Below are 26,297 nucleotides of genomic sequence, written 5' to 3'. Positions count from 1 at the left end.
ACCGACTGAGTCACCCAGGTGCCCCTCTTCCTTTCTTTTAAAATAGAATGTCACATCCAAGCTCAAAGAATACGAAGAACACACACACACAAGTTACCTAATACCCCTTTTTTACTATAATGAGATGGTTTGATTGCTTTTATTTATTTATTTTTAATTTTTTAAAGCTTTATTTATTTTTGAGAGAGAGAGAGAGAGGGAGAAAAAGAGAAAGCGTGAGTGGAGGGGCAGAGGGAGAGAGAATCCCAAGCAGACTCCATGCCAAGCATGGAGCCCGACATGGGGCTTGATCTCATGACCTTGAGATAATGACCTGAGCTGAAACCAAGAGTCCGATTCTTAGCCGGCTACACCATCCAGGTGCCCCTGATTGCTTTTAAGTTGGGTTTAGGGATGGTGACTTTTTGGGGGGGGTATGGTGACTTTTGGTAGTATCTATTGTTCTTTTGCAGGTATTTCTTCATTCATTTTTCCTCCATTCCACACCATCATCCCTTTTCCTTTCAAAGTATAGTCATGTTAAAAAATTTAATTTACTACTGGCTTTGGAATCAAACCAGTTGAATGCTTTGGAATTAATTAGCATTTCTCTTGTTTCTGCCTCCCAGTGCTGCATTTCAGCTTAAAACCTAAATTGATTTCAGAAGTTTAGGATTGACAAAGGCTTTGTGGTAAGCATATAGAGGAACTATGGTCTGATTTTCTCCATGATAGAGAATGCAGAGATGCCATTATTAGCAGTCCACTTTAATGCTTTTCGTAACATGATGAGAGATGGTAGTATTATCTCTGAATTCCTATGATACTTATTCACCTCACTGGTCAGAGAATATGAACAGACACCTAAATACTCTTCAAAAATTTCAGTAAGTCATTGGATCTAAGAGCCTAATAAACAGCTTTTGTAAAGTCTTTAGTGTCTATCTTGGCAGATTTTTTCCCTCTGAAGGTCTCATTTAAAATGACGAAGTAGCAATCCTCATTCTTTATAGTGTCCTGATAGTGTATATAGACACAAATGTTCTTTGTCACAGTAGAGCTGCCTTTGAGGCCAGGATGACCTCTTTATCTCATCTTTGCAGTCTAGACGTTATGATTGCTTCTGAATTTGATGGTCTGTTTCTTGAAAATAGGAACTATCCACTGCTTCTTAGCCATTGAGTATCTTCTTCATCAAACCCTATGCCTATTAGGTGTGAAATAAATATTTGTTGACTATGTGAAGACTATAGCTGCAAGTCTGTGGGCATCGTGCCACATCGAAGGTATTAATAATACATTTCTTCCCTACCAAAAGCTATTGGTTCTCACTTGGTTCTGGTTAGGCTAGATATGGTGGTACTGCTTTATGGCACTGAAGAGTTTTCTGGGTCTCTGAGAAGTGGAATGTTTGAGTCATCCATGTGTTAACCAAGTTGTTTTTTAGTTCTCCTTTAATCCGAGACAGCTGCCAGACATCCCTAATTTCTTTGCAGTGGTCTTCAGCCTCCTGGAGTTTGACTTTGCAGCTGCATAGTCAAGATGCTATTTTGTCAAACATCAGTTTGTACAATAGGGAAAGTTGGAGAAGATCTGGTGATGATGAGTCAGGCACTGCCTTACAACAGCTGCATGAAGCAAAATATTCTCTGGGTGCCTCTGATATTAACATGATCAACAAGAAGTCACTCTTTAGATCTTGTTGACATATCCCATGTCTTTTAATTAGAACAGTTAGATAGAAGATGAGCAGGAGCTAGGTATTCCATTCTAATCCTAGATTCAACTTAAGTGTTGAAATAAACTTTTTTTTGGTAACAGCTTTAACACATGTAACAGCATGTAACATATGCCATACCGTTTGCCCATTTGAAGTGTGCAATTCAATGATTTTTAGTGTATTCACTAACTTGGGCAACCATTGTCAGACTTTAGATAATTTTAGTTAGCCCAGGGAGAAACTTCATACCTTGTGGCTATCACTCCCATCAACCCTCTCTGTCCCGTCCAAGTCTAAGCCACCCCTAATCTACTTTCTGCCTGGATAGATTTGCCTGTTAGGGGTATTTCCTATAAACGGAATCCTGTAATACATGGTCTTTATGACTGGCTCTTTTCACTTAGCAGAATGTTTTCAAAGTTCATCCATGTTGTAGCAGGTGTCGGTGCTTCATTCCTTTTTATTACTGAAGACTATTCCATTTTCTGGGTGTACATTTTAGTCCATTCGTAAGTTGTTTCTACTTTTTGGCTGTTGTATCTATGATATTAACATTTGTATTCAAGTTTTTGTGGACATACATTTCATATGTGGAATTGCTGGGTCATATGGTTTAACCTTTTAAGGAACTGCCAGACTGTTTTCCAAAATGGCTGCACCATTTTACATTCCTACCAGTGGTGTATGAGGGTTCCAGTGTCTCCACACCCTTTGTAGCACTTGTTAATACTGTCTTTTTTTTTTTTTTTTATCATAGCCATCCTAGTGGATGTGAAGCAATATCCTGTTGTGGTTTTTGATTTACATTTCCCAGATAGTTAATAATGTCAAGCAGTTTTTCATGTGCTTATTGGCCATTTGGAGAATTGTCTATTCAGATGCCTTGCTCATTTTTAAATGGAGTTATTTGCCTTTTTATTATTGAATTGAAAGAATTCTTTGTATATTCTAGTTATGTCTCTTATAAGAGAAATGATTTATAAATATTTTGTCCCATTCTGTCAGTAGTCTCCTTCCTTGATAGTGTCCTTTGATGTACAAAAGTTTTAAATCTTGATGAAGTCCAATTTATATATTTTTCTGTTGCTGTGCTTTTGGTGTCGTATTTAAGAAACTGTTGCCTCATCCAAGGTTATGAAGATTGACACCTGTGTTCCTCTTAAGAATTTTAAAATAGCTTTGGTTCTTGCATTTAGGCCTTTGATCCATTTTGAGTTTATTTTTGTGTATGATGTGAGGTAGATAAGGAGCTAACTTCATTCTTTGGCATGTGGATATTCAGTTGTCCCAGCATCATTTGTTGAAAAAACAATTCTTTCTCCATTGAATGTTCTTGGCACTCTTGTTGAAAATAATTGCCTGTAAATGTGAGGGGTTTATTTTTTGGACTCCTAACTCTGCTCCATTTATCATCTATCCTTATACTAGTTCCATGCTGTCAGAGTGCATAGTGAATTTGCAAAATTTACTACCCTAAATATTAAAGTTTAAATTTTTAAGTCTAGGCAAAAATGCATAATTCAGTTTTAAAAGGTGTAACACAGTAAGTGATGGGGCGACATTGTATGTTCTTATGGAAAACACGGGTACGTCAGGTATGTTTGCCTATCTTACAGTAACATCAGAGGAAACAACTAATAGGCCTCTGGAGCATGGGATCCTTCCTGTCAAAAACTGAACACTTAGCCATAGAGTCTCTTTTCTAATGTAAACCTACATGATGCTTCATTTCTAATATACATTTTAATAAAATATGTGCTCTCAGTTACTTTAAGCAGTTTTAAAATAGATAAATTAAGAAAAATTATAGCAAATAATTTAAACTTAGAACCCTTTAAACTAGTTTGGTTAAATGAAATTATGTCATAATTTTTAACATGTTGATTATAAAATTGGAAATTTTACTTTGTGCAGACCATAAGTTTATTTATTTATTTATTTATTTATTTTTAAAAGATTTTATTTATTTATTTGACAGAGAGAGGCACAGCGAGAGAGGGAACACAAGCAGGGGGAGTGCGAGAGGGAGAAGCAGGCTTCCCACGGAGCAGGGAGCCCGATGTGGGGCTCGATCCCAGGACCCTGGGATCATGACCCGAGCTGAAGGCAGACGCTTAATGACTGAGCCACCCAGGTGCCCCCAGACCATAAGTTTAATAAAAGTATTTTATTACAGTGAGTGTGGAATAATAATATAGCTGTCTTCTCTCCATTTAGTTGTTTTTATATACTAAGGCTAAAGACGTTTTCACTAAGATAAAGTTGATTTCAAAATACTATTTTCTACAGCATGCAACTGCTTGTATAAAAGCTGAATGTTAATAAATTATTAGATTGGTTAGTTCTTAACTAAAGCTTATTAAGCTCTTTTGGTCTGGTGGCATTTATATAATTTAAGTCCATTTGAATTAGTATTTCAAGAAGAGCTTGGTGCTAATGTGTGGAAAATGCTTTCAGACTCATCAGACCTATTTTCTAAATGACCTTTGAGTCAATTTGCATTTCCATCAGGAGATGGAATTAAGTTTGTTTAGTGAGGTTTGTTGTTAATAAAGCTCACTTTTCAGGGGGAAAATGTTTATCACTATATTTGTGGTTTGACTGTTACCAAGTCAAAATGGACAACTTTAAGAAAAAATTTTTTGACTTAAGCATTTTTATCCCAGGAAAGATTGTAGATTTGTAACAAGTTGGTAACAATAAAAATAGGTACTAGTAAACCTTCAATAAATAGTATCTGTGTGCCAGAACTTATTATACATTATTTTCTTTACACAACCTTATAATGTTGGTGTTATCACTCTTTACATATTGGGTAACAGAATCAGTTTAAGTAACTTGACCAAAGTTACACATCCAGCTAGCATTAGGTTGAGGATGTGAAATCAAGTGTGTTTTATTCCAAAGTATCTACCCTCCACTCTCATATTGCCTTTCTTCGTGTGTGTGTATATTTATATACATATGTGTATAAAGCTCATACTACAAAGCAGTAGAGTTTGACCTAAATACTGCTTATTGGTGGATGGAGGAGGCAACTAGAATTCAGTGATTCTTAAAATTTATAATATTATTTAAAAAATTTTTTTTAATTTACAATATTATTGAATACCCAGTTTCAGCAGTGTTAGGAAATAATTTAAGGGGCTTAAACATTTTCTTAGTTAACTCATAGCAGAAGCCACCCAGCCTCCAAACCCTATTCCATTGTTTTTCTACCTAAAAAATAGATTTTTTTTCAAATTTATGTTTAAATGAGAAAAAGAAATCATACATAAACTATTATTTTTACTTTTGCGGATGTTTACTTTCCTTGTGTCTTCATTCATTCAAAAACATTTCTTGACCAGCCACGATAAGCTAGGAACCTTGGTAGCTGTTAGAGATAAACAGTGCAAGTCTCTGGCTTTTTAGAGTCCACAGCCCTGGAGGGAAGACAAACAGAAACAGATCATTACAGTTGATTGTGAAAAGATACATAACTGAAAATACAAAGTATTTTGGAAGCACTAAGGGAGGAAATGGGGGGGGTGGTTTGGTATACTTCTATGAGCTACATGCTATGAAAGCACTATAAACCAGAGTTCTGTGGAAGCTTGATTGAAGACCTGAGTCTCTGTATTTCATCTCTACTCTTAACCATTTCCTTCTCTCTCATATTGTTTTGAAGCAAATTCCACACATCATTTCATTTGTAGGTATTTCAGTATATATATCCGAAGGACAAGGATTTTTTAAAAAAATGAAACAATATCATGGTCACATATTTAAAAAAATAATTTGGAGTGAACTCAGTTTGAAGGATGAGTGGGTGGGTAAGGCAGGAGGAATGGCAGAGAGGAGGGAGGAGGGCCTATTTAAAGGCAAGGAGATGTGAAAGATCTTGGAGTGTTCAGAGACTTACTCTTTGGAGTGCAAATAATATCTTTGGTGAAGAAAATGGAGGAAATGGTGAGAAATAAGATTGACAAAATAGGCAGGGCCCAAATCATAAAGGCCCTTGAATGCACTAAGAAGCGCATTTTACCTTGTCGATGTGGGGAGCTGTTAAAGGGTTGTAAGCAGATAATAATAACACGGTTAGGCTGGTAGTTTGGAAAGATCATCCTCATGGCAATGTTGAGAGCATACTAGGTAAGAGTAAACTCAGAAACAAAAAGTGTGCTATGGGAGATTATAGTAGTTCAGGTAAGAAGCAGATGATGATAGTTTGAAATAAGGTTCTATCGGTAGAGTTTGGCAGAAACTGCTTCATGACATATTTAGGAAGTAGAATTTGGATTAAATTTAGGCTTGAGGAAGAGGGAGAGTTCAAAGCTCCCTTCCTGGTTTCTGGCTTGTGGAGCTGGGCAGGTGGCGAAACCATTACCAGAGGAGGAGCATGTTTGGATACGCTGAAGATCTGTCCATAGAGTTGCTACCTGCAGCTGTCCACGTGGTGCCCCTGGCCTTCTCATTGAGGTGTTCTGACCAGTTGGTCTGATGTTAGCTCCTAAATTGAGCACAACTTTTGGTCGTAGTAGATATCTAATAAAAAATGGTTCCGGGGGAGGAGGACGCCTGGGTGGCTCAGTCCGTTAAGTGTCTGACTCAGTTTTGGCCCAGGGCATGATCTCACAGTTGTAAGATTGAGCCACGTGTTGGGGCTTAAGATTCTCCCTTTCCCTCTCCCTCTGTACCTCCCCCCCCAAAAAAAGTGGTTCTGGGAATGAATGAAGAAATAAGTCCAAACTTCTATGTTTAATGCATAAACTCTGAGGGTTAATACAATCTTATGATTTATTTATTGATTCTCAGGGCTATTAGCACAGGAGACATGGTAAAATATTTGTTTATTCCTTTGTTCTGTGGGCAGATTGTTGGATGTTTCTATATCTTACCATTATTTTTATATATGCACTCTATCAGTTTTGTTTCTTAACCATTTGGTAAACCACAGAATGAAATTTTAGAGTTTTAAAAATACATATCCTCATGGGAATGTTTCTGAAATGTGAGAAAAGTCTTAGAGAAGACATATTGAATAAGCTTTAAGCTTGTTCTGATAAAATTTACAAAGATGTCTGTTAATCCATCTAAAATTATTGTCTTTACTGTGGGTACTCTGAAACTTATTTGGAAGCACTCAGGTAAGGCACATTTATTGTTGTCCTCCCCTCTCCCCACCAAAAATAAGATTGGGTAAAAAATCTGTATCTTGAAAGCCTTAGAAGCAATTGGAGCTTCAGATTAGCCTTGTGACTCATATTTACTGTTTATCTGCTTGTGACCTAGACAGAAGTGTCCAACAGCTTGCCCTTTGAACAGATCTGTGATTACTTTGTGGGATAATGGGGGTTGGGCAGGGGAGAGAGGAGGAGAGAGGGAAAGAAAGAACATGCGAAGATCTGATCTTCGAGAAATTCTTAAGTGTATCAGTGCCTGCAGTTTAGAGTCAGCCAGCTTTCCATTTGGATGCCAGCCCAGCTGCTCATTAGCTGTATGATTTTGAGCAAATTACTGACTTCTCTTTGGCCTTTGTTTTTTTATTTGTAAGATGGCAGTCCTACTACCTGACCTGTGGGCTGGTTGGGAGAATTAGAGATCATATGGAGCAGGCACCCAGCACAGAGCCTGCCTGTCAGTAATGGCTGATCATTGTTGTCCACACAGAATCTCTCTGTTGGTGGCATCAACTGGGCAAGCAGGACTAACTCTGGACTGGCTTCACTTAAGACCTTCCTGTTGTCTGATCAGGGAATCCTTGGCTAAAGGCAGGCACAAGGTGGGATTATAGTAGTCATTCCTTTCTTTTTCCCCTGAATTTATAGTATTAAGAAATCAGTTCTTGGTTAACTAGGTTTAGTTAGCTATATTTTAGACCAATTCAGTGCAATTTGGCAAATATTTTTCATAAGTTCTCTCTGACGTCATGTTAGAGATCACTATAACTTAGGACAGACACTTGAATGGCTCTGATCCTTTAATTCCCCTTCTATAGAATAGGCTAATTTCATTAAATCTTTGAATGTCTTCAGGAAAGTTTCAAGAAGTAAAGGAGATCAGATTATCACTAATTCTCTGAAATCTTTTATAGACTATATAATAAAAATAAGATGGAATTTTAACCACAGAAAGAGGGTTCCTAAGGAGGAAGCTAAGAAAGGGAGGCCCAAAAGTGAATTTATAAGTTTATTTATCTACTAGAACATCTGCTTACTCAGCAGAATGCTTCCTGCAAGTTAACTTAGTCTTAGGTGCTCTGGTTTCACATCTGTAAAGTGGAGATAAAACACCTAAGTCATGGAGCTGTTGTCATTGATTTCATGATAAAATAGAGGGACACCACTGACCACAGTGTCTAGGACATAACAGTTGCTCATGAGCTCAGGTATCCTTTTAAGGGGAACTGCCCATCTGTGGTTTGTTTTTTTTTTGTTAAGATTTTATTTACTTGTCAGAGAGAGAGCACACAAGCAGGGGCAGCAGCAGGCAGAGGGAGAAGCAGACTCCCCGCCAAGCAGGGAGCCCGATGCGGGGCTCGATCCCAGGACCCTGGGACCATGACCTGAGCTGAAGGCAGATGCTTAACCCACTGAGCCACCCAGGTGTCCCTAGGTATTTTTACTGTTAAGTAGTCACCTGCCCACACAGGAAATCTAATAAGACACTGAATAATACCAAGTTTTTACTCTGTAGTTTTTTTCTTTTGATTGGATTTTGGGTTTAGAAGTTTAAAAATTGAAGTGATTTAAGTAGTAAGACTATTGGACTTAACAGAGAGTAAGTTAGAACAGGCTCTTGGTTCAGAGAACCAGATTCTTTCTTCGATAGCAATACTGACTGTAGGGTCTTCTGAAAAGGCCTGATTTCCCTCCTTGATGTTAATCCTAACATTCACACCTAGGGATCTTGTTAAAACTTTAGAAAAGATTTGTGTATTCAGACTGTCCCTTGAAATAAATTATTTAGGATGTAAAATCATCTTTATTTTTCTTTCAAAATTAACCTGTTTTAAGATCTGTCAGGTAGTTAGCTTCTGGTTCTGGAAGGCTGGGATTTAGTGACTTAATCCATGTCCTTCTTGTGGGTACTGGTCACAGTTTATAGACTTGAAGCTTAATTAAACTTTGTCTTTGAAACTGATTCCATCCTTGTAGCATGGGTTTTCCTTCTTAATTGTGCTTTCTGAGAAATCTATCCTTAAGTTTGACTTACTTCTCTGTCCACTTAGGTTTTTCTTTGAGTCCTCCTTTTCCCAGTGACTCCCCTCCTGAAGCTTTTTTCTTTTTTTAAAGATTTTATTTATTTGCGAGAGAGAGAGAGAGTGCACATGCGCGAATGAGCATGGGGGAACAGCAGGCAGAGGGAGAAGCAGACTCCCCGCTGAGCAGGGAGCCCAATGTGGGACTGGATCCCAGGACACAGATCATGACCTGAGCCAAAGGCAGACACTTAACCAACTGAGCCACCCAGGCGCCCTCTTCTTGAAGCTTTTTATGTTTCTGCTCCACTCTGAAGTAGTTGCTTTCTAGGCTTAATGCAATACAGGCATTTTTCTGAAATTTTCCTTCTCTCATTTCCTGAGATTAATCCACTGTGTTATGGATTCCCATGCCACCCTCTTTCTTGATTTACTCCCTTATTGTACTGGACCACATATTGAAATAACTTCCTAAGGAGTATAGATTGTGTACTAAAAATATTTTTATTCTACCCTTAAATGTGATTGATAATTTGGTTAGGTACAGAATTCTAGGTTAAAGAGAATTTTCCCTGAGAACTTGTGATGCCATGTTTCACTGTCACCTAGTATCTAGTGTTACAGTTTAGGAGCCTGATGTCATCTTGACTCTCATTCCTTTGTAGGTGTTTCATTTTATTCTGAAAGGTTTAAAGATCTTTTTATCCCTCCTGGTCTGAAATATCATACAGTTGTGCTTAGTTAGGTGTAGGTCTTTTTCTTGCATTGTGTTTTCATGCATGATGAGCTTTTTGAATCTAAAGAATCTTCAACTCTCTGAAATATTTTTATTTATTAATACAATATATTAATTGCAAGAAGAATCTCTGAAAGAAACAGAGTAAGTATATCCCAACAATTGTCTGAACCTCTGTGTTCCAATATGGTAGTCATTAGCCACATGTGGCTAATTAAAGTTAAGTTTGATTAAATGAAAATTAAATAAAATTAGGTATATAGTGTCTAAGTTGCACCAACCACATTTCAAGTGCTGAATAACCACATGTAGCTAGTGCAGATATAATTATAGAACATTTCCAATGTGATCTTTTTTAAAAGTCAAAGAGGAGATGCAGAAGTTCAAAGAATATATTACAAGACAATAGAGGCAGATAGAAAGTAAACTTAACAAAATTCAGAAAGAAGCGGAAGAGAAAAATAAAAATATGATCAAGATAAAAGCCACCATAGAAGCAACTATAAGAATAAATCTGCCTGAGTAAATAAGCATGGGCAGAGGATCCAGCTTTAGGAAATCACAAAAATGGTTAAAAAAAAGGTACAAAAATGAATATGGAAGAGATGGCTAGACACAGGAGACAGATAGAGGAGGCAAACACGTAAGGAGAATTCTCAAAGAAGGGAACAAACAATGAACTACAAAAATATTTATAGTGGAAGAAATTTTCCTAAAATAAAGATTGGAATCTTCCAGTGAATTTTCCTGAAATAAAGATCAAATCTTTCTTGTTTCAAGAAATTGACATAATGATAAAACCAGCAAGTCATAATCATATCATATCTTTCATAGTAGGATGACAGTAGATACTGGCTTTAAAATTGATTCATGGTGCACCTGCGTGGCTCAGTTTGTTAAGGGTCCGACTCTTAGATTCAGCTCAGGTCATGGTCTCGGGGTCGTGAGTTCAAGCCCCGCATCAGGCGCTGCGCTGTGCATGGAGCCTGCTTGAGATTCTCTCTGTCCCTCTCCCTCTGCCCCCTCCCCCCTCACTCTTGTGCATGCATTCTCACTCTCCTTAAAAAAATTGATTCATGTATTATAAGCAAAGTATGACTAAATGTTTTTGTAATATATTTTTTCATCTTTAGGGGGTTAAGAACTAGTAACATAATGTCTAAACATTTACTTGAAGATCAGCATTCATATATTTAAGAAATGAATGTTAAATCTTTTCTGTATATCAGTGTACTGTAGACACTTGGGATACATCATTGAACAAAACAGATGCCAGTGCTTTTCCCCTCCCTTATGTTCTAGTAGAGGTACACAGACATAAATAAGTGATGTAGTATAAGTGATAATCTTCTTGGGAAGAAAACAGGGGTATAAGGAAGATTTTGGGTTGCAGATGTGGTCAGCGTTTGCTGAGATGACATTTGAGCAGAGGCTTAATTTTGAGATATCTGATAGACATCAAAGACGTACAAATCTGAGTTCGGGAAATAGGACTAGAATGGAGATGCAAAATTGGGAGTTATTGGCATATAGATGAAATTTAAGCTATAAAACAGAATGACATTGCCAAAGGAGTGATTGTAAATAAACCAAGACCAAACACTAAGCCCTGAGGTTTGCAACATTAAGAGGCTAAGAGGCGGCTCCTGCAAAAGACTGAGGAGGCATGGCCGGTGAGGGAGGAGGAAACCAAGAGCTTATATCCTGGAAGCCAAGTGAGGAAAGTGAATCAGAGTCAAATGGATGCTGAGAACGGGTGACCTTGATGAACAGTTTTGGTGAAGTCATGGGCCAGGTTGAAGTGAGTTTAGAGGATACAGGATGACAAGAATTGGAGAAATGGGATCAAAAGTTTTTGTTTTAAAGGGGGAAGAAGAATAGTTTATGTGCTGATGAAGGTGATCCAGTAGAGGGGGCAGATGCTAGAGCAATAAAGAAGGGGGCAGGCTTTAGCTAGGAATAGAGGTGATTTGTCTTGCTTACAGGCTGGATTTAGTTGCTGGTAGGTGAGTAGATCTGATAATCAGTCAGTGAGTCTTCCGATTGTTTCACTTGTTCTCAGTAAAATAAGAAAGAAGATCAACTGAGAGTGAGGATGGGGAGGTGAAATTAGAGATTTGAGGAGAGAGGATACTAGAAAAAGAGAGGGAAAGTAGCAGAAAAGGTTTGCTTCAGGTTCAGGGTCATGGATTTAAAGTGAAACCATCAGTGTGTGTACATGTGTCTGTGCTTGTGTGCGTGTTTGCCATCAGATTTAGCGGCATAGGCCCTGGTGTAGAGGCAGAGAGGAAAATTGAAATCAGGCAAGTTTGTGGTTCTCTCAAGCCAGTATGATGGAATGAAAGGAGGGGGAGGGCAAGGGATTGGAGAGCAAGGGAATGAGATTGACTGTGGAATTCAAGTTGTTTGAGTTCAAGTAAATTATGATGTAGTGATTTTTGTTTAAAAATGGCATATTACAATATCCAGTTTTCATTAAAATATCTGTTCACTCTTCCTTTTATTTATAAATATGCATAGGGAAATATCTGAATAATGATCTGTAAATTGATAGTTCTAGGTGGTAGAATTTTGATCACATTTTAATTTTTTAAAACTTTAAAAATACTTTTTTTGGGGGGACCTGGGTGGCTCATTCGGTTAAGCAGCTACCTTCGGCTCAGGGCATGATCTCAGGGTCCTGAGATTGAGCCTCCATGTTGGGGGCTGCTCCACCTGCTTGTGCTCTCTTGCTCACGCTCTCTCAAATAAATAAAAATCTTAAAAAAATACTTTTCTTAAACAGTAAACTATATAATTTCTACAACAAATTATATACAAGTACAAGAAGCATAAGGGAATAGAAATAAAAATGTATTGTTTTAAGTTCAGGGCACACGGGGTAGTCTAGGGCCTGATGGGGGAGACAAGATTGAAGGCAGAAGGCACTTTGGTCGGAGGTCGGTTACTAGACTGTGCAGTTTGTATTTTATTTGGTAGGAAATGGGGTACCATTCTGAGCCGGAGAGTAAGGCAACTGGATCTTTGTTTTAGGAAAGCTGACTGAGGGCTACGTCTAGGGGTATTTGGTAGGAAACGTAGGAAGAGAGAGATCAAATGGTAAAGATCTTTTCTTTCTATGATGTTAATTTGTACAAAATGCAATTCCACCGCAATCCAATATCATATATTTTTCTGTCTTGGTAAAAATTATAAAAATTTGTCTAGAAACTTAATTGAGAATAACAAAACAATATTACCTATGTCATAAGGTTTTTGTGAGGAGTGAATGGTTACATTTTAAGGGCTTGGTATGTGGTCAGTAAATGTTACCATTATCCATCATGACCACCATCCTTCCTTGTTATATAGATTCTCCATCAGCTTAGTTTTACTGATCTTTTAATTAGATCAACATTCGTTTAACAGTTTACTTGGGGGCACCTGGGTGGCTCAGTTAAGCATCCAACTCTTGATTTCAGCTCAGGTCTTGATGTCAGGGTCGTGAGTTCAAGCCCTGCGTTGGGCTCCATGCTGTGTGTGGAGCCTACGTAAAGAAAAAAACGGGTGCCTGGGTGGCTCAGTCATTTAAGCGACTGACTCTTGATTTTGGCTCAGGTCCTGCTCTCAGGGTTGTGAGATGGAGCCCTGTGTTGGGCCCTGCGTTGGGCTCCGCGCTGGGCATGGAGCCTGCTTAAGATTCTCTCTTTCCCTCTCCCTTTGCCCCTCCCCCTGCAGGAGCTTGCACGCTCTCCCTCTCTCTCTTAAAAAAAAACCCAAAACCAAAACCAATTTACTTGAAGTGGTGTATTTCCCACCCACACCCCAGTAATTTTTCTTTTCCAGAAACTACTGGTTTTTTTGAGATCTTAACTATATTTTTAGACACCGTGGTATCTATAACATTGCAAATAAGTATCCCTCAATTTTCAGTCTTTAGGAGAGTTTACTGAAGCTCCCTTCAAGCAGTATAAAGTATTGCCTATATTTTGCTATAGTTTTGCTGTTACTAATGAGATCATCGATAAGTCAAATGTTTCTCAGTTTTGAAGTTTAAAATACTGGAGGAGGGGTGCCTGGGTGGCTCATTGGGTAAAGCGTCTGCCTTCAGCTCAGGTCATGATCCCAGGGATCGAGCCCCACGCCGGGCTCTCTGCTCAGTGGGAAGCCTGCTTCTCCCTCTCCTTCTCCCCCTGCTTGTACTCTCTCTCTCACTGTCAAATAAATAAAATCTTTAAAAAAAAAAGTTAAAAAAATAAAATATTGGATGAGTTGTAAAGATTATTATTATGTAAGGCTTGAGGAAACTGTGATGCCAATTTTACTTTAACACAAATAGAAAAAACTGGGAAGAAAATTTCCTAACATAATGATGGAATCTCTGGTTGGTGGGACTATTGGTGATTTTTTTTTTTTAATTCTAAGTTTTATACAGTAAACATACATTTCTTAAAAAATCAGAAGATGAAAATAAAGGCCTGGGTTCTAAAGACAGGCACCTCTTCTCTCTCCCATCCCTCACTCATTAGTTCACTGACTTTGGGCAAGGCACATACCATCTTAGAGCCTTTATTTCTTTATCTGGAAAAGGTAAGGATCAAATAAAATTAAAGTACATAGAAATGATAAGGAAATAGCAAAATGCCATGCAAATGGTAGTTATTATTAGAAGTAGTCTTAATTTCCAGAAATTATGCTCTTCTGTTTTGGAGAGGCCTTGTTCCAGAGCTCTAGCTCTTCATCACTACATTAGAAGAAGGCACTTAGGCGGAAATCATACATATGATGACTCAGTTTTATCCAAGGCTTCTTTGTTTTTAGAAATTCATTTTTATGGTAGCTTTAAAATCACAGAGAAATTTTGAGTCCTTAACAGGACCATCAAAATGGGTTTTTTTAAAAAAATCACTTCTGTAATTTTTCATATTCAGAGTAATTTCATAAGTTGAGTTAGTGGGGCAAATTCTCAAGGTGAAAACTTGAAGGTGAATTCTACTTTTGTCTAATAATAGAATAGCTTTGCTTGGCTCAGGTGAGCCTGTATATTTGAAATGTGTTTTCCCCACACACTTATGAAAGCAAACAGAAAGGTCTTTTCCTCCAAATTATAGATAAATACATGCCATTTTGCGAGCTCCAAAATGAAGATTTTTCAGTCATCAAAGGCTTTATCTTATGAGTACCAACAAGCTAAAATATGCCAAAACAGCTAGCCTGACCTTGTTCTTTGTAAACACGAGGACATTTGATTTTCCAGTAGCTGTTAGAATCAGTTTTGCCATACCTTGCCAAAAAAGGGCAAGCTTCATCAACAAGATCTAACTGCTCAGAGATGAGTGTTCTGAAGACGTAGCAGGTTTAGTCAGGTCTCTCCAGCTAGTTTGGGGGGGGATCTTCATCCTTGTTATCACTACCTCACTTTGAAATTGCAGAGCTACCTTTAAGAAAATAGCCTTGGCTCAGTCAGCTTGGTATGTCATAAAAATATTTAGCTTTGAAAAGGGGTAAGTACACATCAGGCCAGAAATAAGGACCTAATGCCAATTCTTTCCCCTTACAAATCATTTTTATAAAAAGCATAGTCAAGATCCTTGAATTTAGGTAGTTATGTGCAGAGTTCAGGGAACCTCTCTTTGTTTTCTCAGACCACAGAGTTTAACCAGTTGGTCTCTTTGAACCTGCATATCATGAGGCTTGTCCTGGATCAGCTCATTTTCTCCAGCTTCTTAAGCTCTTCACCTAGTTTGCCATTTTCTCCCTGGTAACCAAAGCCCTTGCCTCTGGTTTCATATCCACGGTTGAAGCCACCAGCCACGAACTTCTCCAGCTCCCAGCATTACAGCCTTCCCCCTTAACACGATGTAGCTCTCTTTGCATCCATGTTTACCACTTCAAGTCTCAGAAGGATCGCATATTGCTCCCACTGTCTAAGGAGAATTTCTTCATCTTTGCCTCTAATTTCATCTTCCCCCTTTCCTCTGAGATCTTGATCCAGAAGTTTTCCCGTGTCCTCTGGCTTCAGCTTCTTCCCGTCTGTTGTATTTGCTCCCACAGACTGAATATGCTTGAGTGTTCTTATCAGTTAAACAGAAAAGTCCTTGACCCTGTTCCCCGTTCTAGTTACTGCCCCTTTGTTCTCCATTTTAAAATTAGACTTCTTGAAGAAACGCACACCTTCCATTGAATCCTCACCCCACTTTAATCTGACCTCATATAGCCTTTACTACACTGCTTTTCCCCAGGAGCGTCAGTGACTTCCAGGTCATTCCTCCGTTACTAGGGTGTGTGCTGCATTATTGCTGTGGACCTTACCAGGCTTCTTGGAATTTATAACTGCCTCGCTTCCTTCACGATCCTCCACCAGCCTCTCCAGCTTTCCCTTCTTGGGTTCCTTTGTGAACTCTTCTTGTCCCTCCCTTAAACTGTGATGTTCCCCAAGATATCCATAGCACACTCTTTCCTCACACTGCAGGTCCTCACTGTGTGATCTCAGGGCTAGTTAGCACAGAGCTGTTGGCTCCCAAATCTGTCAGCCTTCAGCTTTCAGACTCAAATATCCAGCAACTGTCTTTACATCTCATTCATTGAGTCATTGGCTCATCAATATTCTGAGCATCTATCATCACCAGACTCTTGTCTTAAAAGACTAATAAAATGACAAGTTCTGCTCTATCAGTGGGAAAGATGGGGGAAAGTCCCTGATAGTGACAATACAATAAATCGTATACTCGGAGAGAAACAAGCAAAGGGTGCTGTGAATATAAAAGAACGGGGACAGGCACTGGTCTGAGAGCTTTTAGGGATGTTACCTCTCAGACCTTAAATTAATTACCCATGCAGGAAGAGAGAGCCTTTTACTCATTTCTCTGATTAACATTTCTTCCCCCAGTCACTCGGTCACCTAAATCAGAAACCCCATAGTTATCCCTGGCTCCTTTGTCATGTTCAGTTTTGACTCTTAAGTCCTGATGTTAGCGAACATGGTGATCTGTCATTCTCACTGCTCTGGAATCTCTAAATCGCTCCATGTATCTGGCTTCACCCCTACAGATTCTAATTCTGTAGTGCTGCTGGGCTGGGGCCTGTGTTCTTTAGTTCCCTAAGAGAGATGACACCTGACCAGATTGAGAAATCTCTGACCTACCATTGTCAAGTCTGAACCCCTCTGCCTGGTTGCACAAGGCCCTCCATGACCCCTGCTTTGGCCTAGCAGTCAGCCACATTTCCCACCGTGCTCTGCGTGTCTACTGGTCTAGGTAAAATCATCCTATTTTGTATGAATCCTGTTAGGGATGATATTTGTACAAAGGACTTTGCAAAACAGTAACATTTAAGTATCTGCTAGTGTTATTTGTAGTGTATTTTCTGCCTTTTCAGTGGATGATGCTGGCAAAATAGAACACGATGGTTCCTCTGGAATGACCATGGACGCAGAGTCGGAAATCGATCCTTGTAAGGTGGATGGCACTTGCCCTGAAGTCATCAAGGTGTACATTTTTAAAGCTGACCCTGGAGAGGATGACTTAGGTAAGAGGAAAGCTTCGGCATAGTATGCATCCTGATAAGACACTTCAGCCTGATTTCTTTTGGGTGGTTTAGATTGCGGACCTTTGAAATCTTTTCTGAAGATAACTTTTAAACAAGGATTTCCATGTAGCAGTAGAAAAGTATATGACATGTGTTAAGTCAGATGGGTGGAAATGAAGTTTTCAGATAAATTCTCGGAGCTGTCATCTTCCCTGATAGGTGGCACCGTAGACATTGTGGAGAGTGAGCCTGAGAATGACCATGGAGTTGAATTACTTGATCAGAATAGCAGTATTCGTGTGCCAAGGGAAAAGATGGTTTATATGACTGTCAACGACTCTCAGCAAGAAGATGAAGATTTAAGTAAGTAGGTGGCCTTTTTGTGGGAGAAAGTTTTGTGTTTCTGTAGCTCTCTTTTTAACTATGGTCAGTATTTGAAGGAAAACAAGTAGCATTATTGTAGAGATTATTATGCTGCCGTGTTCCAAGGGCAGTCTCGGTAACTCGTTATGGATGCGTAGAATGTTGCTTTAAAAACAAGTTAAGGGGCGCCTGGGTGGCTCAGTTGGTTAAGCGACTGCCTTCGGCTCAGGTCATGATCCTGGAGTCCGGGGATCGAGTCCCGCATCGGGCTCCCTGCTCAGCAGGGAGTCTGCTTCTCCCTCTGACCCTCCCCCATCTCATGTGCTCTCTCTCTCTCTCTCTCAAATAAATAAATAAAATCTTTAAAAAAAAAAGAACAAGTTAAGATGAAAGCCAAGAAATGAATGATTCGTTAAACAAATATTCGTTGCCTGCTTAGGACTCTGTGAAAGCTATGTTCTAGGTGTGTAACACTTGAACCTTCCTTCTACTTGTCTGCTAACTGAATTCAAATAAAAACGTCTTTCCTGTGATCTCTGTAAACCTGGTCACAAAATTTGATATAATTTCCTACTTAGATGTCGCGGAAATTGCCGATGAAGTTTATATGGAGGTGATCGTAGGGGAGGAGGATGCAGCGGCGGCAGCGGCTGCCGCCGCGGCGCATGATCAGCAGATCGACGACAATGAAATCAAAACCTTCATGCCAATCGCATGGGCAGCAGCTTACGGTAAGTCACGTGGCGGCTCTTCGAACGGAGTTGGCTCGCGCACGTGAATTCGTGACTGGAAACGGTGTCTGTGGCCTTAGGTTTCCGAAATAGGAAACACCACTACCCTGTAAGGGTTACTTGATTTAAACAAGAGGAGAGGAAGATGATAAAGTCTACCTTTTGTCTTTATTTATAACAGGAATTTCCTTCATGTGTATATTACGTAGAAGGAAGTACCGCAAGAAGTATGCAGGCTTTCAAGCTGAAACTTTTCATCTTGATTGTATCTGGCCCATGACTTTACAATTTGGGGAGACAACATGGGAGTTCAAGGGGCAAAATGCTGACATGTGTTTTTTAGATTTGGAAGCGAGGCATTTCCTACCGTCTCACTATAATAAATGTGGACCTAAAACCCATTACCTAGAATGGGGACTTTCTGTCATTCATGAGTATCATGGCTTACTTTTCGTTGTTATAGTTAATAAAGAGTCCCTAATTTTTTATAATTTATAATACTGTATAATTTTGTTTTTTAATACGCATTGTTAGGTAATAATTCTGATGGAATTGAAACCCGGAATGGCACTGCAAGTGCCCTCTTGCACATAGATGAGTCTGCTGGGCTCGGCAGACTGGCTAAACAAAAACCAAAGAAAAGGAGAAGACCTGATTCCAGGCAGTACCAAACAGGTGAGGGCACATGAGTCCCACAGCGCAGCGTGCTTGGCAAGCTCTCAGATGGAACTCTAGTATGTATCCACGGAGGTGTTGTGATGGCATTTTAGCTGCTAGACCACATGTAAGCTTTTGTGTATGGAATTTGAAAATATAATTTTAAGAATTCAGTGATATTCATGAATGATTTCCTGGGATAAAAAGAAACAGGGAATGGATCAAACGTGGATGGGGAAAAAAATTTCAAAACTCAGGTGGTTTTTAGGTGGAAATGAAAAGAAATCCCTCAAACACGTTACAAGCATTAACTGTTTTAAAAACTAAATTAATGCAAAGAATTGGATTATGTTACCTTAAGGCAGGCATAATTTCCAGAGCAGCAGGACAAGTACTTCAGTTTACGTGACCCTGTTCCTGTCTATTCGTGGATGGCGATTTGCATATTAAAATTTTTGTAGGTGGATTTAAGCTTTACTGTAAAGTGACACAAAATTAGGTTTTTCAGAATAACCAAAGCAGGAATTGTGATTACAAAACTTTGTTTTTGTGAAGAATTTTCTACCGATTTCTAAACTGATAGAGCTTTGATCACTAGTTGGCAGAAGTTACGTATTTATTGATTGATTTTTTAAACTGGAGGGACTGAGGTTGGTACAATCAGACTGAATGAAGTTTTCAGACCAGGGTTCTCTTTATGACAGGGTTGCTCTATCTCTTATACTGAAAAATGGTAAAAGGAATGTCACGTAGCAAATAGCTTAACCTAGGAATACTTGCCTAATAATGTTCAGAACACACACTTTAAATGCTTGCAGAAACCAAAATGGAACTTGGTTTGATCACTCATGCGCCTTTCTTTTCCTTTCCTAGCAATAATTATTGGCCCTGATGGACATCCCTTGACTGTCTATCCTTGCATGATTTGTGGGAAAAAATTTAAGTCGAGAGGTTTTTTGAAAAGGCACATGAAAAACCATCCTGAACACCTTACCAAGAAGAAGTACCGCTGTACTGACTGTGATTACACTACCAATAAGAAGATAAGTTTACACAACCACCTGGAGAGCCACAAGCTGACCAGCAAGGCAGAGAAGGCCATCGAGTGCGACGAGTGTGGGAAGCATTTCTCTCATGCTGGGGCTTTGTTTACTCACAAAATGGTGCATAAGGAAAAAGGAGCCAACAAAATGCACAAGTGTAAATTCTGTGAATACGAGACAGCTGAACAAGGGTTATTGAATCGCCACCTTTTGGCGGTCCACAGCAAGAACTTTCCTCACATTTGTGTGGAGTGCGGGAAAGGTTTTCGTCACCCGTCGGAGCTCAAAAAGCACATGCGAATCCATACCGGGGAGAAGCCGTACCAGTGCCAGTACTGCGAATATAGGTCTGCAGACTCTTCTAACTTGAAAACACATGTAAAAACTAAGCATAGTAAAGAGATGCCATTCAAGTGTGACATCTGTCTTCTGACTTTCTCAGATACCAAAGAGGTGCAGCAACATGCTCTTATCCACCAAGAAAGCAAAACACACCAGTGTTTGCACTGCGACCACAAGAGCTCGAACTCAAGCGATTTGAAACGACACATAATTTCGGTTCACACGAAGGACTACCCCCATAAGTGTGACATGTGTGAGAAAGGCTTTCACAGGCCTTCCGAACTCAAGAAACACGTGGCTGCCCACAAGGGTAAAAAAATGCACCAGTGTCGACACTGTGACTTTAAGATCGCGGATCCATTTGTTCTGAGTCGCCATATCCTCTCCGTTCACACAAAAGATCTTCCGTTTAGGTGTAAGAGATGTAGAAAGGGATTTAGGCAACAGAATGAGCTTAAAAAGCATATGAAGACCCACAGTGGCAGGAAGGTGTATCAGTGTGAGTACTGTGAGTATAGCACTACAGATGCGTCCGGCTTTAAACGGCACGTCATCTCCATTCATACGAAAGACTACCCTCACCGGTGCGAGTACTGCAAGAAAGGCTTCCGGAGACCTTCCGAAAAGAACCAGCACATAATGCGACACCATAAAGAAGTGGGCCTGCCCTGACGATACCGCTACAGACATTTGTGGAGATGGTGGCCTTGAAGCGGAAATTTCATTTTAAAGCCAACCCGTCTCATTCACATAACAATACTGTATATTGATTTATGCTGTGTACAAATAGAATTATTGCTTCTAGTTGAGTTGGTTTTTTTTTTTACATTTTGTTTAATAGTGTGTTCTGAATTCTATTCAGTTTGTTTAATAAATGGGGGAAAGCAGCAACAAGTAAGTTGCTTTTAATAAAGTAATCCCTGATTCTATACTGAATTTTTCTATCTTAGAAGTTTTATATTTATTTAAATATTTACCTTGCTTACCTTGATGGTACTCTTCTAAGACCATTTAACTTAAAGTTAAGGTAACTTTAGATTGATAACTCTGAAAAGATTCATGTTGACTCATTTTTTTTTGTTCCCATAAATTTCTCACAATAAAATTGTCAGAGACATCTACTAACATAAATGGGAGATTTTACAGTCAGGTCTAATTATCCTAACGTGGAAGTCATTTACTTGTCTTGCTTACTATTTTCAGACCACATGACAATGAAAGTTTCCATTTGAGCTTTTGCGTCCCTGGCATCGCTGAGGAAAGAACAGTGGCTGGGTTCGTGTTTACTTTTCATTTTGTTTAGCAGACAAACTATACTTCTTTGGGGGCTTTCTTTGACGTATTTACATCTTTTGTCAGCATAGCAAACTTTTAGAGAACTTCCTTGACAAATTTTGCTTGATGCTGTTGTATTTTGATTATTCCGTCTGTGCTGCTTTGTCTTGGAATGGTTGTGTGCTACAAATGAGATTATCGAGGACTGCATTTTGGAATCTCCTAGAGGTAATTCGTGGCTCGTAGGATCTTTTGCGACTTTATATATGTAAATGTACCCTGAATTATATATATGCACATATATAGAGAACATGTATCTGTGTGTATTGCTTATTTTACATATTTATACACACAACCCCAGTAGTAGTTAAGATCTATAATGAAAAGTATTAAATTTACAATAACATGAAAGATGCAGGGATGCATGAGAGAGCATTTTGTAAATCATGCTCTTCAGAGAGACTACTCAGGTGAAGAATTAGAAGGAAAATAAGGACACTAGTATTTTTAAAGAGTAAAGGTATTTTCTTTTAAATATCTTTGGTAATTGAAAAAATAGACGTTAAGATGTTTCTAGATAGAATGTTTTCATACAACTTCAGCTCCATGCCTTTATATTTTTCTGAAAAGCTAATGAGTATCCGGACATAACTCCCTCAGTTCTCTCTGAGAAGCCCATGAGGGAACTCTGCGTCACCCAGTGAGGGGGATTAAGGAAACCACAGCTCCATGTCCCAGAGATTGGGTGCTAATTATGACTTACACTGGGCGGGTCCAGCCTGCTCTTTTATTTCTTAGTTACAGTTACCAAACATTAAAAAACTGAACACTCAACTTGGCTTTGGTTAGAAGATAAAGGTGTGTTTAAGTGCATGAGGAAAATCTGAGGCCTTATTTGGAACATCACCAAGTCTTTCACAGTTTTGTCTGTCTTTGAGAGCCGACATTTTTTAAACAAACAGTTCTGAATCAGAGTCAGAAATGCATAAAATGAACTCGGTTAATTAGAATTTGGTTATGTTAAGAGGGATCTTGGAAAATGGAAAACAGTTTTTGGGGTCCTTTAAATTGGCTGTCAGCATATGAGTATCTGGCACGTCGTAGGAGATTTAGGAATTTTCTTCCCACTGGATAGCTGCCTTGCCACTTCATTATGGTGCTCCATCCCCTTTGTGCTGTTAGGTTTTGGCCTTTCATCTTTCTCTTTGCCATTGATATTTGTATTCAAGAATTATATTTATAGGGTTAGAAATCTAAATATTTGGTGGTTGGCAAGCCTCTGAAATGCTAGATTGATTTCGTCCAGTTGTAAATCAAGTGCTTTAGGCTGGTATGAACTCCAACCTGAATGCTAGTTAAAGCCAAGGCATGGGCCTATCCCAGTGGGAGCTCCTGTGCCCTCTTGGCTCTCATACGTGCTTTTTTTTTTTTAAAGTAACTTACAATTGTGTGATTCATTGCCCCGCAGTACTATCCTTGAAAGCTCTGTCTGTTTTTTTGTGAGAACCTTTAAAAATCTCCATTTTTTTCCCCAGAAATCATGTAAAAGAAGACACTTAAATGAAAGTGGAAATTTATTAACCTTAAAACATGCTGTAAAATTAGTACAGAAAATATAAATAATTGGTCATTTAACTATATTTTTTTAAATAAACTGAAAGATAAAGAACACAACACTCTACACACTTTATATTTCTCTTACATAGTCTGGAATCATACACAGTTATTTTCTTTTTAAAGCACAATATTGAAACCTTTAAAAGGTATTTAAGGGTTTGGTCAAGTGAATATGATAAAATGTATTTGTCTGTATAAAGAGAAAATGAAATTGTAGTCACTGTTATGTACTGACATTAGTTACAACCTAGTTTTAATTCTTAAAACAATTTTGATTAGCAAAGCTAAAAAAAATGGATGTTTCAGTTAAATGTTTTAAAGAGGTACAGATTTTTACAAGGACATAATATAAGTTATTGTTCTGTAGAAATATCCTATTAAATATTGTATGTCCCTCCCTCTGTACACTTTGTAAAAAAAAAAAAGTAAAATACATAAAAAGAAAATCATATAGGGATGTGTGACATTATTGTAATTGTGTACTTGAGAATAACGTGCAAAAATAAAAATCAGAATATTTTCCTGTTAATGGATGTTTAGTCTATTTGATACCAGTACTAAGTTAATGCTTTTTCTTAAGGAAAAAAATGTACAGTTTTTGTAAACCTAATAAACATCAAAAGCAGTGGATTATTTTCATTTCCCCATTTCTTAATTCCTTTTATGCAGCAGTGGATTGCAAAATGCTTGATTGCTTTGAATTTTGTGACTTGATGCAAATACTCCTCATAGTTCAGCCCCGCGAATTTGCTAGTAATATATCAGGGAACTTAAGATATGATTGGTGAGTCCTTTGATGAGCATGTCCTTGAAGTTCGTTTTTTTTTCCCTTCATCTTCACAAGGGATTTGTTTCATTAGCCTCTCCAGTTGCCCTGAGACGAATTTGCCCGGCATAAATGGTTTATGAGAGCACTTAAAGTTCATTTCAGTATCCCTGCACAGCACACTTAATCACTGGGTGTTGTCCCCGCCTCCACAGCAGAAGCCCTGCCCTAGAGTGACACCTTTGTGCCCGGCTTTCATTCGTAGACGCTAACATGTTAGAGAGTGGCCACCGTTAGAAAAATCATAAGTTAGGTGAAAGTGACCAGGAGTCAAAAGAGAGTAACAGATCGATTTGAGCCATCTTTGAGGTTTAAAGATGAGATCCTTCAGATCTTCAACTGTGTAGGAACAAGTGTTTGCCTAATAGTTGAAACAGTAAATAATCAAAATTTGGGGCCAGTGGTCAAGAGAACACGGTGAGTGTCACTGTCCAGAGCCACGAACCGCATAAAACCGTAGCGTGTGAAACACTTTGTCGTACCAGAATGCCTGGTAGACAGCATCTTAGCTGTCAGAGACCAGGCAGTCAGGTAATGTACCGCTCTGTTCTCTGGGAATCTCCGCATTAACAATTTTGTTGCCCACCAGTTCTAGGATTCATGAAGGAAAAGCGGGACGGGTCAAAATCTTAAAAGAGGTGATATTTTAGAGCAGTGGTTTTCAAAGTGTGGTCTGACAACAGTGGCAGCATCATAACCACCTGGAACTTTGTTAAAGATAAAAATTTGTGCTTGCACGTCACACCCACCGAATCGGGAAACGGCACGAGACCTGGTGATCTGTGTCTTGACCTGTCCTCCAGGTGATTCTGATGCATGCTCAAGTTTGGGAAACCCTTTCAGAGCACCTGAGGAACCGAAAAGATCACTGGTGCAACATTTTGTGTAGTAGACAAGAAAATCTTTCTCTCTCTATTTCTCTCTCTCTCTCTCACACAACCCCAGCAATAAGCAGTGAGGGTGAAATGGGACTTCGTTGACACCTTTGGTTTACCTTTTTCAAAGTGTGAGCCCTCCAGACAGTAAGTGTATCCTTTTTAGTACACCTGGAAGTAGCCTGTATTTCATAAATCTAGTATGGCCTCCCCTAAGGGATACTCCTCAAAGGTTAATAGAATTCAGAGGAAGATTCAGCAAGTAAAAGAGAAAAGCTGAAAAGAGTGTTTAATTGGCCCATCATTACTTACTAATGCATATCTGAAAAACCATTTTGCCACATTCTGCAGCTGTTTAGATCAAGTCAAAATTTAAGTTTGCCCTTTTGGATTTTGTTTTATCTTTCGTGTATATATTGTTTGCCTTTTTCATAAAATAATTCTTGGATTTGTTATATATCGTTTCCATTATTTTGGACATCTTTGCTATTGTAAATAAATTCCTATTTTGTTTTAAGTTATCCTAGTGGAGTGTTGGCTATAGAAAAGGCATACACATACAAACACACATAAACACACACACACGGAAATGAAGAGGTTTAAGTCACAAAGTTAATAAAGCCCCAACAAAGTATAAACTGGAAGTGATGTGACCCCTTCCGTTCAGCATTTCTAGCATCAGTGAAAATATCACTGTAGCATCTGCACCTGACTCTGACTTTAAAATCATTTTCGTGACTTCTGAGGGAAATTTTTAGTTTGCCAAGTTTGAGGTCAACGTCAAGAACTACTTTCTTTTACTTGGTTTTTCCTGTTCCTTTGGGCTCGTGTTGCTTGTATCGCTGGTATTGGTGAACACAAAGGATTTGGCGTTGTGACCTGCTGCTACGGTAAAGCCACTAGGATACTTGGCTACAGAAAACCTGCTAAGGAACTTTAGGTGGCATTTCTTCTTTCATGATGCGAATTACCACAGAAAGATGCCAAACGCATTGATGAAAATAGAATACGTTATTTTGCCTTCCAGGAGAGGCAAGTTTCTGCTTTTCCTTAATGGCTGTGTTTGGCTTTAAATTCAGAAGCCATTTCTTTTTGCCTGAGCTGCTTTGAGATAAGGAGAGGTATTGCAGAGCCATCTGTTGGGGTTTTGGAGGTTCTAATTACACCCATTCTCCTCTTTGGGTTCTAACCACATGGGAGATAGACACAAACGACCAGTTGAATGTGAGACTTCTAGTAAAGTTGAATTGGGAGGCCCAGAGGCCAAATCTCTTTCCCCCCAGTCGAGGCCTTGACTCATGCAGCCAGTCACTCAAAGTCACCCTGAGCTATTGAGACCGCTTGGTCTCCCACCAGAGAAATGGAGCAAGTGGGAGAGAATGGCTGCAGTATGCTCGCCAGCCCTCCCAGGCTGGGAACTCAGGGAAGGCGGAGAAGACTTCCC

The 26,297-nt window shown here is 39.0% G+C and overlaps 1 protein-coding gene across 6 annotated transcripts in view; it reads left to right on the top strand.

The window, feature by feature from the left end:
- ZFX (zinc finger protein X-linked) overlaps positions 1-23,782 on the top strand; it is a 70,492-nt gene extending 46,710 nt beyond the window's left edge. For 5 of the 6 annotated variants that reach the window (XM_078064464.1, XM_078064463.1, XM_078064462.1 and 2 more), the window contains 5 exons: positions 16,975-17,124; positions 17,344-17,487; positions 18,066-18,218; positions 18,753-18,893; positions 19,749-23,782. In XM_078064464.1, coding sequence (XP_077920590.1) covers positions 16,975-17,124; positions 17,344-17,487; positions 18,066-18,218; positions 18,753-18,893; positions 19,749-20,932 — 1,772 coding nt within the window. In that variant the 3' untranslated portion in view covers positions 20,933-23,782. The remainder of the gene's footprint in view (positions 1-16,974; positions 17,125-17,343; positions 17,488-18,065; positions 18,219-18,752; positions 18,894-19,748) is intronic. The other variant, XM_078064466.1, reaches the window with a different exon arrangement.
- Positions 23,783-26,297: the final 2,515 nt, after the last annotated feature.

This window comes from Halichoerus grypus, chromosome X, assembly GCF_964656455.1.
Source record: "Halichoerus grypus chromosome X, mHalGry1.hap1.1, whole genome shotgun sequence".
NCBI lineage: Eukaryota > Metazoa > Chordata > Mammalia > Carnivora > Phocidae > Halichoerus > Halichoerus grypus.
The sequence above is the reverse complement of the archived record's forward strand: the minus strand, read 5'-3'. Positions and strand labels throughout refer to the sequence as shown.